This window comes from Hakea prostrata, chromosome 7 (genome assembly GCF_041222555.1).
Source record: "Hakea prostrata isolate BN-2017 chromosome 7, UWA_Hpros_2, whole genome shotgun sequence".
Classification (NCBI taxonomy): domain Eukaryota; kingdom Viridiplantae; phylum Streptophyta; class Magnoliopsida; order Proteales; family Proteaceae; genus Hakea; species Hakea prostrata.
Genome location: NC_142606.1, coordinates 743,255 through 761,034, shown reverse-complemented (window position 1 = coordinate 761,034; position 17,780 = coordinate 743,255). Strand labels below are relative to the sequence as shown.

At 37.6% G+C, this 17,780-nt stretch overlaps 2 protein-coding genes and 1 pseudogene across 2 annotated transcripts; 2 read left to right on the top strand and 1 right to left on the bottom strand.

Moving 5' to 3' along the window:
- The first annotated feature begins 3,758 nt into the window (after nucleotides 1-3,758).
- Nucleotides 3,759-6,053, top strand: LOC149008779 (G-type lectin S-receptor-like serine/threonine-protein kinase LECRK3). Its single transcript, XM_089160844.1, has one exon. It carries the CDS (start codon nucleotides 3,759-3,761, stop codon nucleotides 6,051-6,053), a length of 2,295 nt encoding a protein of 764 aa, XP_089016970.1.
- Nucleotides 6,054-9,701: 3,648 nt separating this feature from the next.
- Nucleotides 9,702-12,139, top strand: LOC149008778 (G-type lectin S-receptor-like serine/threonine-protein kinase LECRK3; annotated as a pseudogene).
- On the bottom strand, nucleotides 12,127-17,776 carry LOC149008777 (uncharacterized). The gene is made up of 3 exons (XM_089161616.1): nucleotides 17,555-17,776; nucleotides 17,370-17,458; nucleotides 12,127-14,453 (listed from the first exon to the last, which is right to left on the bottom strand). Exons 1-3 carry the CDS (start codon nucleotides 17,733-17,735, stop codon nucleotides 14,322-14,324), a joined length of 402 nt encoding a protein of 133 aa, XP_089017742.1. The 5' UTR covers nucleotides 17,736-17,776; the 3' UTR covers nucleotides 12,127-14,321.
- Nucleotides 17,777-17,780: the final 4 nt, after the last annotated feature.

Sequence of the window (17,780 nt, the reverse complement as noted above, 5' to 3'; positions counted from 1 at the left end):
AAGGAAGGCAAAGTTAAAAAAAAAAACATAAATTTTAATTTGTTGGTGGTGGGTGACGCATAGCTATCAATTAGACAGCTTGGTTGCAGTAGGGAATCGGAGTTCACAGTCATATCATACTACTATTATCCTCGTGTACTTTACCTTTTTTGTAAATATTTTTCTATCATTTTTTGTCCTTCTAAATACCAATAATGCTGTACTATTTGTTATTTAATTACTTATTTTTACAAGGATAATTTAGACATTTTAGTCATAAATTATTATTAAATAATATTAATTTTCTTATTTTCCATAAATTTTCTCAGTTTTTTCTCTTCCCACATGTGAAATGTCATTATTTGGCCCCTCAAATATTGAAGTAACATTTTTTAAAGGTAAAATAATAGGTATAAATGTCATTCCAAATTAAAAACTACTCAATCCCTATTTATTCTTTTTCTTCTCTCTCATCTTTTCTTCCTTTTTTTTTTTCTTCTCTTTATATAAACTAATAAACGTGGGTTAAGGAAAATTTTTGAAAAAAAAAACATTATTAGGTATTCAAAATTTTATTCTTCATTAGAAACGAACTCCTCAATTCCTATTTATTCTCTCCTCTATTCTCTCTCATCTTTTCTTCCTAATTATTATCTTCTCTTTCTATAAAAATGGGTTAAGAAAATTTTTAAAAAAATAATCTTGTTATGTATTCAAAATTTCATTCCTAATTAAAAACTAACTCCTCAATCCCTATTTTTCTCTCCTATCTCCTTTCTCCTCTCTCCTTCTTTTCTTCTTATTTATTCTCTTCCCTTTCTATATGCGTGGATTAAGAAAATTTGGAAAACAATATACTCTACAATTAGGTACCCTTTGGCTTCATTCTTTTTCAGTTTTGATATTGAACTTTGTTTCCCTTGCCTAATAGATTTCTTTGTTTGTTTTGCTCTTAGTTCTTTGCTTCTCTTTCCCTTTCATATTATTGTTTCCTTGGGCAAAGTGTAACCTTAATTATACGATGATTATATATTATATGCAGCAGAGAGAAATCAAGTTCATTACTTTGCAGAAAGCTGTCATTATTTCTCTTTAACAAACTCAATGGAGATCTACACATATAACACTTGGGTTTCAGTGTTTTCACTCTTGTTTTTTGTGCCTTCATCGTTCCTATTGAACAAAGACACAATTATATTGTCTACTATCACCCAAATGTCATTTTTTCGATAATTTTAACCCACCAATCAAAGACCATTTATTTTATATTTCAAATTTTTATTTATGAGATCAAATTTGAAAAGAGTTTAATATTATCTTTATAAAAAATTATACTTCAACTAATGATTTAAGCTCTACAAAGAGTCAATTAAATGTCTAAAATAGCAATAACAAGAAACTATCAAAAGAAATTAAATGAAATTTTAACAAATATAAAACTTGACAATGGTTGCAACTTCCTTTGTAGAGATAAAAAATCCTAAAATGTCATGAGTTCAAACTTCTGCCCCTACCACATCTTTCCCTTCCCCCGAGAGAACCTATGGGGCCCGTCACTATAATTGATTGATAATGACCCAAAAACTAAAAGAATAAAAGTTGATAAGGACATAAATATTTGTGTATAAAACCTTAATGCTAAAGGCATTCTAAATCAAAAGAAATTGGCATTCATTGCATAACATAGTTTAGGGGAAAGAAAAAACATAAAACTAATAAAAACAATAACTGAATACTTATTTATGTGCAAAATTCAAATATATTTGTTTTAATAATAATCCTCTTTATCTCTTTTTGTTTTTGAAGTTTTTGAATACTCTTTCTTGTACTTATTTTCCATATACTTAATCTCCCTCTCAAAAGTTTCATTGATTATTCTCTCACCCCAAAACTTGTCAATTGTTCTTCTTTCTTAATATTAATTTTTTTCTTCTCTTTTTTGACGATATCTTTTCTCTCTCATATGGCCACGTGCATTTGCATGTGTCTTACTTTACTAGTATATATATATATATATATATAAAAAAGTAATATTTACAAGTAAAACTCATCCACTGATTCTCAACTGTTTGATTTTATTTTGATTATGCGACACTATCACCACCATTGGCAACAACTATCAGTTAGACAACTTGAGTTTTTTTTTTTTTTTTTGACAAAATTAAATGACTTGATTGCAGTAGGGAATGGGAGTTCAGGCCTGCATATTCTTATTTTCAATTTATTTTTTGGGGAGGGGGATAAGTAGAGAATTATATTAGATTCTCTAGTGTGACACTAAGTATTATGTACAAAACTAGCTGGCAATGGCTGCCACCAGGCTTAACTGAGTTAGAACTTCTTAGCACCATGGGCTAGGAAGTCAGAATGACCATTACAATTTCTAGGTACAAAGCGAAAACAAATATAGTGAAGAGAATGAGAGCACCGTAGGATGCCTTGGACTAAGTCATAACTTGACTAATCGATATCCATGGCCTGGCCATTTAAAGCCTTAATAGTAATGAGACAACAAAAAAAAAACCAAATAAAACCAAATAAAGAAAAACCCAGTGATGAAAAGAACCCATTTCGATACTACCCTGATTTAGCAACAATGATAGCGAAAACCAAAGATCACTGCAAACCCACAAGCAAAACGTCTGATTTTTTTTTTTCATCCTCTAACCATCTATGTTGTATTTGTAATCGCCACTGGTAGGCAAGACGAACCAAAGCTAAATTCATAGTTAGGGTACGTTTCCTATATGAAATTGATGCCAATAAATGATCAACCGTAGAAGCATTAAACAAATTAGTCATTACCAATTGCACAACAAGACTTGACTCCCATTTCTAGTCTTCCATATGCACCTTTCAATGAAAATTCAATAAGGAACTGTTGGTGAATGGTTGGGTACTCTTCCTAGTTTGATTGACAATCAAAAGTTTGAATACAAAAGTAAAGTGAAAGAAGGTGCTGACAAGAGAAAAGAAAAAAACGTGTTAATTGTAATTCGAAAATTGGAAAATGTGGAAGTATGGATGTTGACTTGCCTCTTGGTCTTTCCCCATCCCAAACGAAAACAACAAGAAAAAAAAAGGAAAACCTAGCGTTGTTTTCGCTGAGTGCTCTGGTCTCAAGTCATGGAGACTTGAGCAGGCAAAATGAAATAGGGATTTGGAAATTGGGTAAATGAGGGGTTTGATTTTGTAAATTAGTAAACTTTAAACTCTTAAAATATATATAAAAAATCAAACCTTGCCATTTGATTCTCAACTTTTCGATTTTATTTTGATTACATGATGCGATCACTGCTGTTGGTGACAGCCAAAAGCGGCTATCAGTTAGACGACTTGGGCTTTTTAATCTTTTTTTTTTTTCTTTTGGCAGAATTAGGCGTCTTGGTTGGAGTAGGGAATGGGAGTTCAGGCCTGCATGTTTTTATTTATTATTTTTTTGGGATAAATTAAAAGAATATATTATATTCTCTAGAAGGATCAAAATGAGAAAAACAAAGGAATCTTCTACTTGAGGTAGAAATAAAATGAAAGAGAAAGTCAAAAAGGACTTAACAAGTTGCAGTCCAGGAATCGGGAAGAACACGTCTAAAGGACTAAGGCTGACCACTTCAACTTTGACTTATCATCTAGCCTGCACATCTATGAATGGAATGCTGAGAAGTGAGAACTTAAATTTGGCTTGTTTTCATGGACTTGCAGAGCCACTAAAGCAAAACTGAATTCCATTCCTTGGAGAGCACATACAGAACAGAGAACCATAACCGACTTTACTTTCAATGGCTGTAATCTTTCTGCTTCTTCTCTTCTCTGTGCATCATACAACAAAAGCTCAACATAGTTCAGCCAACATAAGCTTGGGCTCATCCCTCTCCCCCATCACTAATTCATCGTGGCTCTCAAGTTCTGGAATTTTTGCCTTTGGATTTTACCGAGAAGGCGATGGTTATCAAGTTGGAATCTGGGTTACCCAGATCCCTGAAAGGACAGTAGTTTGGACAGCTAACAGAAACGACCCACCTCTCTCCAGAGACGTTAAGTTGCACTTAACACGGGATGGTAGACTAGTCTTGCAACTGACAAACACTAGAGAGAAAAGCGTTGCCTCAATTCCCCAATCTGCTTCCTCTGCTTCCATGCTCGACTCAGGAAACTTTGTTCTCTATGATTCAGAGTTGCAAATCATGTGGCAGAGTTTCAGTTTTCCAACTGATACCTTATTAGCTGGCCAGCGGCTGGTGGCAGAGAATACCATGTATTCCAGTGTTTCTGAAACCAACCACTTTACAGGAAAGTATATGCTCGTTATGCAGCATGACGGCAACCTTGTTCAGTACCCTGTGGATGGTCTTAAAACAGCCAGAGATGCTTACTGGTATACAGGTACGTTCACTGTAGGAGACAATGTAACACTAAATCTTGATAATGGTGGCCACCTATACTTGCTCAACGCCACGGGTTTTAATATATATGATCTCACCAAAGGTGGATTTCCTGCAAAACAATCAACCATTTATCGCATGACACTAGATGCGAATGGGATCCTTTACTTATTCTACTGTCTAATTGGCAACGCTAATTGGACAATTTTATGGTCATCCACTAATATGTGTAGCCCTAAGGGTACTTGTGGGATAAATAGTTACTGTTCTCTCATGGATATAAAGCCTGTCTGCTATTGCCTTCCTGGATTTGATTTTATTGATCAGCATCAGCAGAATATGGGTTGTCAGAGGAATTCCATTCCAGGAAACTGCGAAAACCAAGGGGTCCATACAACATATACGATGCATACGTTGGAAAATACCATATGGAGTGACAATCCATATGCCATCTTCAACGCAACCAACGAAGGTTGCAAAGAGGCTTGTCTAAGAGACTGCAGCTGTGAAGCTGCACTCCTTAAGAATGTCCAGTGTAGTAAGCAAATGTTTCCAATTAAATATGGCAGGCGAAAATTCGATGACCCAACCACAGCTTTTGTCAAGGTTGGCAACGGAAGTACAACTAAGACAAGAAGAGGCATTCTGATCACCACTAGTTTGCCCATTGCTTGTGCAATCTTGTTCCTGCTAGCTCTCACAGGCATTCTTATTTACTGGCATCGTGTAAGGACGTTCAGGAAAATTTCAAACAAGAGGAGTCCGGAATTAGATGGGGAGAATTTTCTGCGATCTTTTTCTTATGATGAGCTCGAGAAAGTTACGGAAGGCTTCAAGGAAGAGTTGGGCAGGGGTGCATTTGGTACAGTATTTAAAGGCACCTTGAAAGATCACAGGGTTGTAGCTGTCAAGATATTAAAGAATGTGGTGAATGGAGGAGAAGGAGATTTTAAGAACGAGATGAGAGTGATTGCGAAAACTCATCACAGAAACCTAATCCGATTACTGGGTTACTGCCATGAAAATGAGAAAAGACTTCTGGTATATGAGTACATGAGCAATGGATCCCTTGCAGACTTAATCTTCACGCCTGGAAGGCACCCCAGTTGGGAGGAAAAAGTGAAAATTTCATGGGGCATAGCCAGAGGAATCCTTTATCTGCATGAGGAGTGTGAAACTCAAATCATCCACTGCGACATCAAAGCTCAAAACATACTCATGGACACGAATCTGTGTCCAAAGATTGCAGACTTTGGGCTGGCAAAAGTGCTGCAGGCAGATCAAACCAAGACCTTCACTGCTGTCAGAGGTACAAGAGGGTATGTTGCACCTGAGTGGAACCAGAACACTCCCATAACAGTTAAGGCAGACGTGTACAGTTTTGGGGTTGTCCTGTTAGAAATGATATGTTGCAGAAAGAACCTAGATACACGTGCTCCAGTTGCCGAAATGGTTCTTGTGAACTGGGTGTTTGATTGTTTTGAGAGAGGGCTACTGAGCCGGCTGAGTGCTGATGCAGACCTGGACAAGGAAACATTTGAGAGGATTATTAAGGTTGGACTTTGGTGTGTACAAGATGAGCCATCACTCCGTCCTCCAATGAAGAAGGTGATCCTGATGTTAGAAGGGACGGTCGACGACGTACCACTTCCTCCATCTCCTAATTCTTTTCTTACTGCCATTATAGAGTAAGGTGATCAAACCTTGTAACTTGTAAGGTATGTATTGAGCTGTAGTTGTTGCTTATCCTTGTATGTGCTACTGCAAACACTTAAATTTTTCTAGATAAATTACTCTGGAGGATGATACAAAATTTGACTCTCTCCCTCACTCTTGCACAAACACACCTACCCAAGCACATGTACACATACTATAATGCAGGATGAGACTACCTAAGAGACGAAGTAAGTGCTTTGCAAAAGCTCAAGATTTCTCGTCCCCAGTTTCAGTTTTGTTTGTTGGCACCAGGAGAAAAAAGAGAGAAGGTTTTTAAGCTACTGGAGGACTTTTTCCCTCCCTTTTTGAGCTCTATTTTGAAGTTAGTGGAAAAGTTTTTTCTTCAAGCTGCAATCATTATAGCTTAGAGAAAACTTGCTTGTGGAAGAGGAAAACTCTCAAGTTTGAGGCATTTTGAAGGTAGAATTCAGATTTGTAATGGAGTTTTGTTAATCAGTTTAGTGCAATAGGCCATTGATATTTCTTTTATAGATCGATTTGTGCCTTTCAAGTGCTGTGTGTGAGTGTATTGAGCTAACCAGAGAGTAGAATAGAGCCGGTTCTGTGTTCAATCAATTGGAAGTTGCAGGTTCGATTGAGGAAGAAAAAGGGTCTTATCAATAGTTAAGGGTCTTTTTGGTATTTGATTAAAAAAATAAAAAATTAAGCATGAACCTCTACAAATTGATCAATTGGCAAAATATCTATACTTCATAATAGTATGAGGTTTAAGAATTCTTAGTCATATATAAAAGCTTACCCCTTGATGATGCAAAGTGTTCCGTACTTTCAATCAACAAAAAAAGAGTAAAGTGTTGCATATGCTAGCCAACACAAACCTTAATTCTCCAAAAACTTAAATAAATAAATAAAGGAACTTAGTTTTCCATCAAGGCGTGGATATCTAGCAAAGTCCTAACGCCCCATCATTTGTCTTATTAAATGAGGCTAGTTTTCCATTAAAGTTGAGTTATTAGTTGCTTGTGTATGCTTGTATCAACATTTGTACTAAAGGGAATATCAACTAGGCATGGATGGGTAGTGAGACTTGCGGAAGAGTTTACAGCCATCCCTAGGAATGTTGAGGGACTTCTTTCGCATTTTTTTCTTAGAATCCCCCTCAAGATTTGAAGGAGATCTTTCAAACTGATCCGATTACTAGCTCTGAGTAGTTTTTTCTATGTTGGTTTGGTTCATGGGTCGTCTTTGTACCCAAAAAATAAAAATCAATGTAGAATATTGTTTTTTTTTTTTTCAAACATAGGAGTTAGATCTCGGGCCAACCTATGCACACCTTGATTACATTCTCAAGATAAAATTTTAAAAAAATAACATGTTCGCACTAGTCTCAAGGAAATTTGAACCCTTCATCTCATACTATGGGACCTTAGATCATAAATTTGATTGCTCGTATACAAAAACCAAGCAACCAAAACGTTCATTTTCTCATACAATATGTTGTGAGGTTCTTAGTAGGTACCATATCATATTGGGAAAGTTTGGGTCTTTTGAATCCGAATCATCACTCCCGTCGGGGAACACTTCCCGACGGTTTTACCACCACAAAATTGGTAGGCCCCACAACTGAAAAATATATATAAAAAAATTCCCATCATCAACCCCTAGGTTCCCTGTATTTTGAGGTGGAAAAGCTGTCTTGGAGCACAAAGAAAGGTCGCAGATCCGGACTCGTGGCCAAATTGAACGTATAGTGCACTCACAAAGTCACAAGTCACATCAGTCTCTCTCTTTTTATAGGAAGAAAAGCCAGAGCTGAAACTGCTACCGCATACGTTACGGAAGGAAACACAACACGTTGATATGATAACAGTTTCTTATCTGAAAGTTCTTTTTATTTATTTATTTTTTTTGTGATAAAAGCTTCTTATTTGACTTCATGTTTTAAATATGGTAATTACTGATTAGTGTACGATAATCTACCATATCAGATTCATTTAAATATGCCATCTTATCATATCATCCAGCTATGCCCTAGCACTCACTCTAAAGTCTAAACCTTTCAACCTCTAGCGTAGAAATTTTTATTTCTTTTATACCCCTTTCACCATATATTGAGAATATGTACATTGCATCTATGACAATTTAGAGAACAATATCGTTTAAATAGGGACCCACATGAAACTTATATGAACTTAAAGAAGAAAGTGTTAACCTAGATCTCACTCTTTATCACATGTGAAAGGTATGTTGGAATATGCACAAAGGTGGCAATCCATTGAATAATCAAATAATAATTATACATGTGAACAATAAATTAAAATGAAGTCGTGATTCAATCCCTAATTTTGAAATTCAACCCAATTCAATGGGAAATACAAAAGACACATTTTTCTTTTAACCATCATTTATAGTGTTGTAATTATGAGTGATGACCCTTGTGAGATGGTTATCCTTTCAACGTTGGCCAAGGGAAAGGATCAAGTTACAACTACCATGCAACATAACTTTCTCCAATTAATAAAGGTGCACTAGTCGATAAAACATTCGAAAAAAACACATGATCCTCCGCATCGCACAAACAATATTTAATCCCGGGGAGCACGTCTTGCAATTTACCATTGTAGGGTTGCTCGATTGATAAAAATCAATATACTAATATGCAATATCCCCTCCCCTACATGTAAAAACCGCCTTTAAACAAAAAGAGTAAATCGCACGATCAAATGGGCTCCTACTAAAATTAAAAAAAGAAGCCCATCTTTTAATGCAAACATGGGGGCCTTACTTTCAGTATATAACCTTAAACGGCCCAATCGAGGAATCACCTTAATCATTCGGGGCCCATTATGCGCGTTATTGCCGAACATAAGAAGCCCATTTTTTTCCCAAAAGAAAGAGAAAAATTAAAAAAACATAAATTTTAATTTGTTGCAGTAGGGAATGGGGTGATACATAGCTATCAATAAGACGTCTTGGTTGCAGTAGGGAATCGAAGTTCACGACTGCATAGACTTATTTTTTTCTCAGCTTGAAGTGTCAAAACACTCCATCTAACATTTTTGTCCTAACTAGATGTTTTTTGAATTTACTTTAGGTAACCCATCTGGCCATCTCATAGATCTTGACTTTTTTTTTTTTTGGGTTGCCAATCCTGGTTTTCAAAGCTTTGCCCTAACTAATACAGTGTTTGATCCGGGTCGCACACCTAGCTGTGGTGGGTGAGTCACCCAGCGGTAATTTTTTGCATCCACAAGATTTCGATACCAAAACTTTATTTAAGCGGCATAGATGTTGACTTTTCCAACACAACTGAAGTGATGGTGTCATTCATCTTCATATCAAAATGATATTAGTCTGGGATTTGGATTGACCGGTCTTTATGGTAAGAGTAAAGTTAGAAGAATTCAATCGATAAAAACAAAGGAATCTTTTCCCTGAGGAAGAAATAAAATGAAAGAGAAAGTCGAAAACGACTTGACAAGAAGCATTATACTTGAAAATCAGGAAACACGTCAAACACGTCTAAAGGTCGAAGGCTGACCCCTGCAAGTTTGACTTATCATGTAGACTGCACATTATGAATTGAATTCCGAGAACTTATATTTGGCTTGTTTTCATGGACTTGCAGAACCACTAAAGCGAAACTGAATTCCATTCCTTGGAGAGCACATACAGAACACAGAACCATAACCGACTTTACTTTCCATGGCTGCAAATGCAATCTTTCTGCTTCTTTTCTTCTCTGTACATCATACAGCAAAAGCTCAACATAGTTCATCCAACATTAGCTTGGGTTCATCTCTCTCCCCCATCACTAATTCATCGTGGCTCTCAAGTTCAAGAAATTTTGCCTTTGGATTTTACCGAGAAGGTGATGGTTATCAAGTTGGAATTTGGGTTACCCGAATCCCTACAGTAGTTTGGACAGCTAACAGAGACGACCCACCTCTCTCCACAGACGTTAAGTTGCTCTTAACATGGGATGGTAGACTGGTCTTGCAACTGACAAACACTGAAGAGAAGAACGTTGCCTCAATTCCCCAATCTGCTTCCTCTGCTTCCATGCTCGACTCTGGAAACTTTGTTCTCTATGATTCAGAGTTGCAAATCATATGGCAGAGCTTCAGTTTTCCAACTGATACCTTATTAGCTGGCCAGCAGCTGGTGGCAGGGAATACTATGTATTCCAGTGTTTCTGAAACTAACCACTCTACTGGAAAGTATATGCTCGTTATGCAGCATGACGGCAACCTTGTTCAGTACCCTGTGGATGGTTTTCCAACAGCCAGAGATGCTTACTGGTATACAGGTACGTTCACTGCAGGAGACAATGTAACACTAAATCTTGATAATGATGGCCACCTTTACTTGCTCAATGCCACGGGTTATAATATATATGATCTCACGAAAGGTGGATTTCCTGCAAATCAATCAACCATTTATCGCACGACAATAGATGCGAATGGGATCCTTCACTTATTCTACAGTCTAATTGACAACAGTAATTGGACAGTTTCATGGTCATCCACTGATATGTGTGCACCTAAGGGTACTTGTGGGATAAATAGTTATTGTTCTCTCATGGATCTAAAACCTGTCTGCTATTGCCTTCCTGGTTTTGATTTTATTGATCAGCATCAACATAATATGGGTTGTCAGAGGAATTTCATTCAGGGAGACTGCGAAAATCATGGGGTCCATACAACATATAACATGCTCATGTTGGAAAATACCATATGGGGTGACAATCCATATACCATCTTCAACGCAACCAACGAAGGTTGCAAAGAGGCTTGTCTAAGAGACTGCAGCTGTGAAGCTGCACTCCTTAAGAATGGCCAGTGTAGCAAGCAACTGTTTCCAATTAGATATGGCAGGCAAAAATTCGATGAGCCAACCACAGCTTTTGTCAAGGTGGGCAATGGAAGCACAACGAATATTAAATACATAACTAAGACAAGGAGAGGCATTCTGATCACTGCTGGTTTGCTCATTGCTTGTGCAATCTTGTTCCTAGTTCTCACAGGCATTCTCATTTACCGGCATCGTGTTTGGACATACAAGAAGATTTCAAAGGAGGGGAGTCTGGAATTAGACGATGAGAATTTTCTGCGATCTTTTTCTTATGATGAGCTAGAGAAAGTTACGGAAGGCTTCAAGGAAGTGTTGGGCAAGGGTGCATTTGGCACAGTATTTAAAGGCACCTTGAAAGACCACAGGGATGTAGCTATAAAGAGATTAGAAACTGTGGTGAATGAAGGAGAAAGAGATTTTAAGAATGAGATGAGAGCGATAGCAAAAACTCATCACAGAAACCTAATCCGATTATTGGGTTACTGCCATGATAATCAGAACAAACTTCTGGTATATGAGTACATGAGTAATGGATCACTTGCAGACTTGATCTTCACGCTTGGAAGGCACCCCAGTTGGGATGAAAGAGTGAAAATTTCATTAGGCATAGCTAGAGGAATCCTTTATCTGCATGAGGAGTGTGAAACTCAAATCATCCACTGCGACATCAAAGCTCAAAACATACTCATGGACAACAATTTGTGTCCAAAGATTGCAGACTTTGGGCTGGCAAAACTGCTGAAGCCAGATCAAACCAAGACCTTCACTGCTGTCAGAGGTACAAGAGGGTATGTTGCACCTGAGTGGCACCAGAACATGCCCATAACAGTTAAGGCAGACCTATACAGTTTTGGGGTCGTCCTGTTAGAGATAATCTGCTGCAGAAAGAACCTAGACACACATGCTCCAGATGATGAAATTGTTCTTGTGAACTGGGTATATGATTGCTTTGAGAGAGGGGAACTGAACCGGCTGAATGCTGATGCAGACCTGGACAAGGAAACATTTGAAAGGATTATTAAGGTTGGACTTTGGTGTATACAAGATGAGCCATAACTCCGTCCTCCAATAAATAAGGTGATCCTGATGTTAGAAGGAATTGTAGACATACCAGTTCCTCCAGGTCCTACTTTTTCCAGTGCCATTATTGAGTAGGGTGACCAAACCTTGTAAGGTTTGTATTAAAACGTAGTTGTTGCTTATTCTTGTATGTGCTGCTGCAAATACTTCAATTTTTCTAAATAAAATATTCTCAAGGATGAAACAAAATCTGACTCTCTCTCTCTCTCGCGTGTGCACACACGCCCACCCACGCACATGAACACATACTATAGGAACTATCAAAGTATCAGTTCCAAACGCGCATTGTTATTTTCATGCACATGAACCACATGTAAAGATGACCAAAGTTGATGAGTCAAAACAGAACATCCATTAATAGACCTTTTGGTGTATTAACAATCCTAATTTTAGGAAGTCAATGTGCAATCACTTCATTTAAGAAAGAAAGAGCAGGATGTTCATCATAAGACCTGTCTAAGATGGTGCATGTACAATGACTGTCTTGCCACTCCTCCACGCACCAAATAATCCACAGTAGGGTCAGCAGATCATCTGCGAAGGCCCTAGCTTTTCTAACGATATCCCCCTCCCCCACTAAATGACATAGCTGAATGACATCGTTCAATAATTAATGCATTTTCTAACCAACTACCAACCATTCAATTGTACCACAAATTCTGGTTCTGACTCAAAAAGTCCAGAAATGAAGAATGTACTTCGTGGTAGTAATTAACATGCAGACATATGGTTCCATATTTGAGGTTGCTATTTCAAACAAGGATAGCTCAATCATTTGTGGATGTCCAATTTCTCATGAGCTTGCTTAGAAGACAACCAAGACAAATTGATACCATAAAACTAGCACAAATTCATTCTCGTTATACTTTGAGGTCTTAGTAATTTTCTTCTTACCTACATCATAAACATGGTGATCAAAGTAAAGGAATTTAAAAAAAGATCTATAAAGACATTGTAAGCCAAACCTACTACCGAATTTACAATGGCCTCTCAGAATTTTTATCCTTCAATCGTACCCTTGTGGGTTGCCACACTGCATCCCATAGCACCAAAGGCAAACTTTAGAGTAAGGGCAATGGTCTGACTGGATAAACCTAAACCCTACACAAACTGCCAATTTCTATTCCTAGTTTTATTGCTACTCAAAAAATTTAGGCCTACACTTTTGTAGTACTTGTATCACTACCACACCTCTTTCTCTACATTCAACCTAGTATATTCATTGTTATTCACTTACATGAACAACAACAACCAATAAGCTTTTGTCCCAACTAAATGAGGTTGGCTACATGGATTATTGCCTTCCAATCAGCTCTGTTTGAGGCCATACTAGATACAAGGTCTAGGCTATGCATATCCTTTTTTTACCAATTCTGTTAACGTTATCTTAGGTTTGCCCCTAGCTCTTCTACTTCCTTCAATCCGGAGTAAATCGCTTTTCCATGCAGGGGCATTTAAAAGCCTCCAATGAATGTGGCCGTGCCACCTCAATCAACTTTATAATGACTAACCATTTACCAGAGTTGGTGCCTTGCAGGAATTAGATCTAGGAATTTCTTTATTATACATCTCATGAAGAATATTCTCTTGATTTACTTCTCATGAAGAATGGTAATACAAATCAACTCTCATGCAATATGGATGCAGAGCGTTTGAAGGGTATTATTGGAATAGGGCAATTTGGGGAGGATCTCAAGTTGGTTCTACACAGATTTGAGAATCCTACTTTGCTTTTTTGTTCGATCTACTATGATAGCTGTAATCTCAGGATTTCTATATACCAAGACATTGGCTAGGAGGCTTACACGATGAGTAAGGCCTCGTAGCCTCTTCTCTGGCTTTCATCTTTTTCCTCTCTAATCTACAACAGAGAGCAAGTGCAAAAGCCTCCAATGAATCATTTTCAAAGCCAACAGAATACACTAACACTACAAGTTTAAACAAGCAGAATGGTATGAGAAACCATCAGATCATGTATGACGAGGCTACAATTTGGAAATTCATGAAACGCAGTACAAGAGAGAGAATTAATCTACAGTTTGTAAATGAAAAGTTGGATTATTGGGTAAATGTTTTTTTTTTACGGGGTGAATATTACCGGTCAAATGATCATACTACAATTATAATCAAATAGAAGCAAATTGTTTTTCACAAAAAAGGGCATATCATTTCTGCTTCGAAAGCCTTTCAGATATCAGCATGCAAACAGATACTGTTAATGAGCCAAACTTGGACAGAGGGGAAGAACTGTAGAACCTTTATCACTTGACTTTCTGTTAGTAATGTAATATAATCAACAAGCTTTAGTTCACATGTTGGACTCACAAAGGAGACCTCAGTTCTTCTTGATCAATGGAACTTGCAAATTGTGTTCAGAGCATCAAATACTGTTTGTAGATTTACCTCCTCTACAAGCACAACCTTATCCCTTGATTTGGAACCAGAACCTACAGATACTTGCCTTCTCTTCACCCCTATAACCTGGAAACAGAAATAAGAATGTGGAAACTTGTCCATAATTATGGGTAGATGTCAAGGCAAAAATATAAATCTGAGGAGACCAAATAATAAACAAAAAAACTAATTAGGCAAGCAAAAGCAATTGGAAGAATCACTACTAAGGATGTCAACATAGAACAAGAAAACTGGAACTGATTACAGCGGGAACCTGCTGAACCATTATTCGGTGGTTCAGTTTGTTTTGGACTACTGTAAAGATAATTGATCTAGCTATGTTTGACTGTCAAATCATGACTGACAAAGCCCAACAAAATATGAAACAAGCTGTGAGACTCAAGCATTGAGGAATCCACCATGCCAGTCTCTGGCATAGTGTCCTGAGAAGCCATGCAGAACTGAGCTGCACTGCATTCTCCTTCACCAAAAACCTACCTATCACAATGATTTCTACAAGGATGACAAAGATAAAACAAAGAGAAGAAACTGAAGTTTCTACTGAAGGTCCCACATAAAGTAGGTTTTGATGGTGGTGGTAGTTGTGGCATCCACTCGTTAATGAGCCAAACCTTAACAGATGGAAACATGACCACCAATATCCGCTGCTGCTACTGCCATGTCTGTCTCCTCCTCAGCCTATGGAGATTGTCATAAACCCTTCAAGAAATGGAAGAATGACAGGGGATATACAATGATGGATGAGCGATTCTGCATATTTAGACCCAAATGGGGCTTGTTTTATAAGGTAAAAGCCCAGATTCAGCCTCTGATCCCATGGCTTTCTATGAAACAGGCCAGTTCTACGGCCTAAAACGTGAGTAGTTAGGTTGCATACAGGATAGCTACTTTCTCTCTTTAATTTTAAGCTGTTTTGGGTTAATGCAAATGAAAAATTCCATGTTGTTCAATTTAAGTTGCAAAAGATTGTGAGCGTTTTAGTGGGGCTGGATTATGACTCTTTGGAGTGTCTTTCAGTTTCCTAGTCAGTTTAAAGTTACCTAAAAGGTAAAGGATTCCGTTTGTTTTTAAGCATACGAGTCTAAATCTTGACTGGAGTAAGTACTGGACTTGAATTTGATATTAATGAACACCTTTTGCTGCTCCCTCTCTTCCTCTTTAGTGAAGATTTTGTCTTCTGTTTGGTAAAGGCTGATTGAATTGGTATTTGATCTAATTGACACCAAGCAGCATGACACCCAGGTAATGTTGGTGGGATTGGTATGTGATTCAATCAACTTTTTGACAATGTGAGGCCCGATAGGTACAAATTAAAGCTCCACTTCATATCGTTTGAAGATTTCCTCAACTTTTGTTCAAGTTTTTATTCAAGCTGTTCAAGTAAAAAACCCGCTGCCAAGGGTGGAATTGCATTGCTAAGGGAAGAAATCAGATTAATAAAGGGAAGGAAGGGATATGAGATCAATTGGTGAAGAAAAGAATAAGAGAAATCTTATTCGGGCTACCGATCCCTTATGCACTATTTGACACAACTCAAGAGCACCAAAACTCCTGAAACTCATTCTGTTTACTTAGAAGATCATTCTTCATCGATTAAGGTACATCACATATATAAAAACCTAAAATTTCTTAAGGTTGTGTTTAGTTAAGAAAAGAAAACCCACTTCAAAAGGCTATAAAAGGTCGTACTCAGCACACAAGGCTCCTACGATTAGCAAGGTTTGAGGAGGGTCAATTACAAAAGCTGTTACCCTATCCCCAAAGAGGCTGCTTCCAGGACTCGAACCCACCAAGCTTTTGGCAAATAAGCATTTGGCCAACTCACCAAGCAAGCCCAAGAAAACCACTTTCTTGTACTAATTTCCCCTGGATTGAAATTTTCACGTTGTCCTGTCTGATGCAAATTCTTCTGCTAGTTTTTGTATTTTATCTTGGGAGTAGTGAAAATGTCATGAATCACTGCATATCTTGTGAGATTTGTATAGTGAGTTTGGGACTTGTGTCTAGAGTGACTATTGCTATGGGTACATCTTTTTTGTAGATCGAATATAAACTTTTTATTTTCCTTTCTTTTCTTTTGAAAGCAAATTCTACTCACCTATTACCACCCAAACACAACCTAAATTGACAAAAACTATTCCTTTTAGATCATACACTAGTATGTATCGGAAGTATAGATTCCCATCTCTAAAAACTGAACCGTCAAGTGTGATTCAACCCTGCATCTCACATGTGAGTGGAATGGAACCAATGGATGAAGGAGACTCAAGAGAGGCAAGACCGAGACCCACTATAGAATCAATACTTGCTCCAGTGCCAAATTAGATTTTCAACTTTAAAGACCAGCCCATCAAATGGAGCTACTACCAAGTATATAAATGGAATGACAATTGCTCAGTGGGGCCTTCACTTGATTTACAATGGCTACTTGAGTTCAGTTGGAGTATAAGTTTTGTATATATGTATCTGCCCAGTTGTTAAGTATCTTGATGTAAGTTCAATAGCCTAGTTAAAGCACAATCACCTAGCAATTACCCTAGGCATGATTCCTAGTCCTTCAAACTAGGGAGACACCCTCTCAATGCTCTAATGCAGCTGATGTGGGATCCAACAATATGACCATGACTATCACTTGAGTTCATAAAACAGAGAATGCATCACTGCTCTATGGTATCATCCTTCATTCCCTCCTTTTGGCAATAACAAGAAGAGGAAGCTAAAAAAGAAACGGAATTGACTGGTCCAAAATCCACATGTGATTGGAGGAATGAGAATTTTTCTTTCCGAAGTACTAATTGCAACTAGAATAACGATTGTTCAGCTCACGTCAGGATTTTAAGTAATTTTAGGGTATTGAAAGTTGAAGCAACCAAAAATTGTCACCCTTTAAATACCAACTTTCCCAGTGAATTATTCCAGAAAGAAACCAAATAGTTCAGAAAACAAGCCAAAAACATAAAGTAATGTCTGTAAAGGACTCACGGAGCTTATGTAATCGAGCAGGGCAGCGTTAGCTTCACCGTCCCTTGCAGGTGCATCTATCTGCACGCCTACGGCCTCATCATTGAAATCTGGTTTGGTGAATTTTTAAAAATTACTTAATTCAATTCTCTTTTCGAATAGAAACGACGGCAAATAAAAATTCAGGATGAGAATGGAAAGCAAACCAGTAATTGTGGCAATCTTGGAGCCTGGTTTGGCGTGGATGGTTATTGCGACAGTATTTGGGGGAACAAAACGAACGCAAGGCGGAAAACTTGTAGTTGCAGCCGCAGCTTGAGACGATTCAGACGATTGAGACGAGACAGCTCCGTTGTTCTTCGATTTGCTTTTCTTCGCGGGAGCCATCTTTTTCTCCGCCCTATTTGGTTTCAACTTTTAAGGGTGTTTCAA

Bases quoted from the DNA above. Each gene is read 5' to 3' on its own strand.
- LOC149008779 (XM_089160844.1), top strand. From the start codon at position 3,759: ATGGCTGTAATCTTTCTGCTTCTTCTCTTCTCTGTGCATCATACAACA.
- LOC149008777 (XM_089161616.1), bottom strand. From the start codon at position 17,735: ATGGCTCCCGCGAAGAAAAGCAAATCGAAGAACAACGGAGCTGTCTCG. The intron at 17,459-17,554 runs GTTTGCTTTCCA...TCACCAAACCAG, and splicing joins CAAGATTGCCACAATTACTG to ATTTCAATGATGAGGCCGTA. The intron at 14,454-17,369 runs GTGAGTCCTTTA...TTCTGTTTCCAG, and splicing joins TGCTCGATTACATAAGCTCC to GTTATAGGGGTGAAGAGAAG.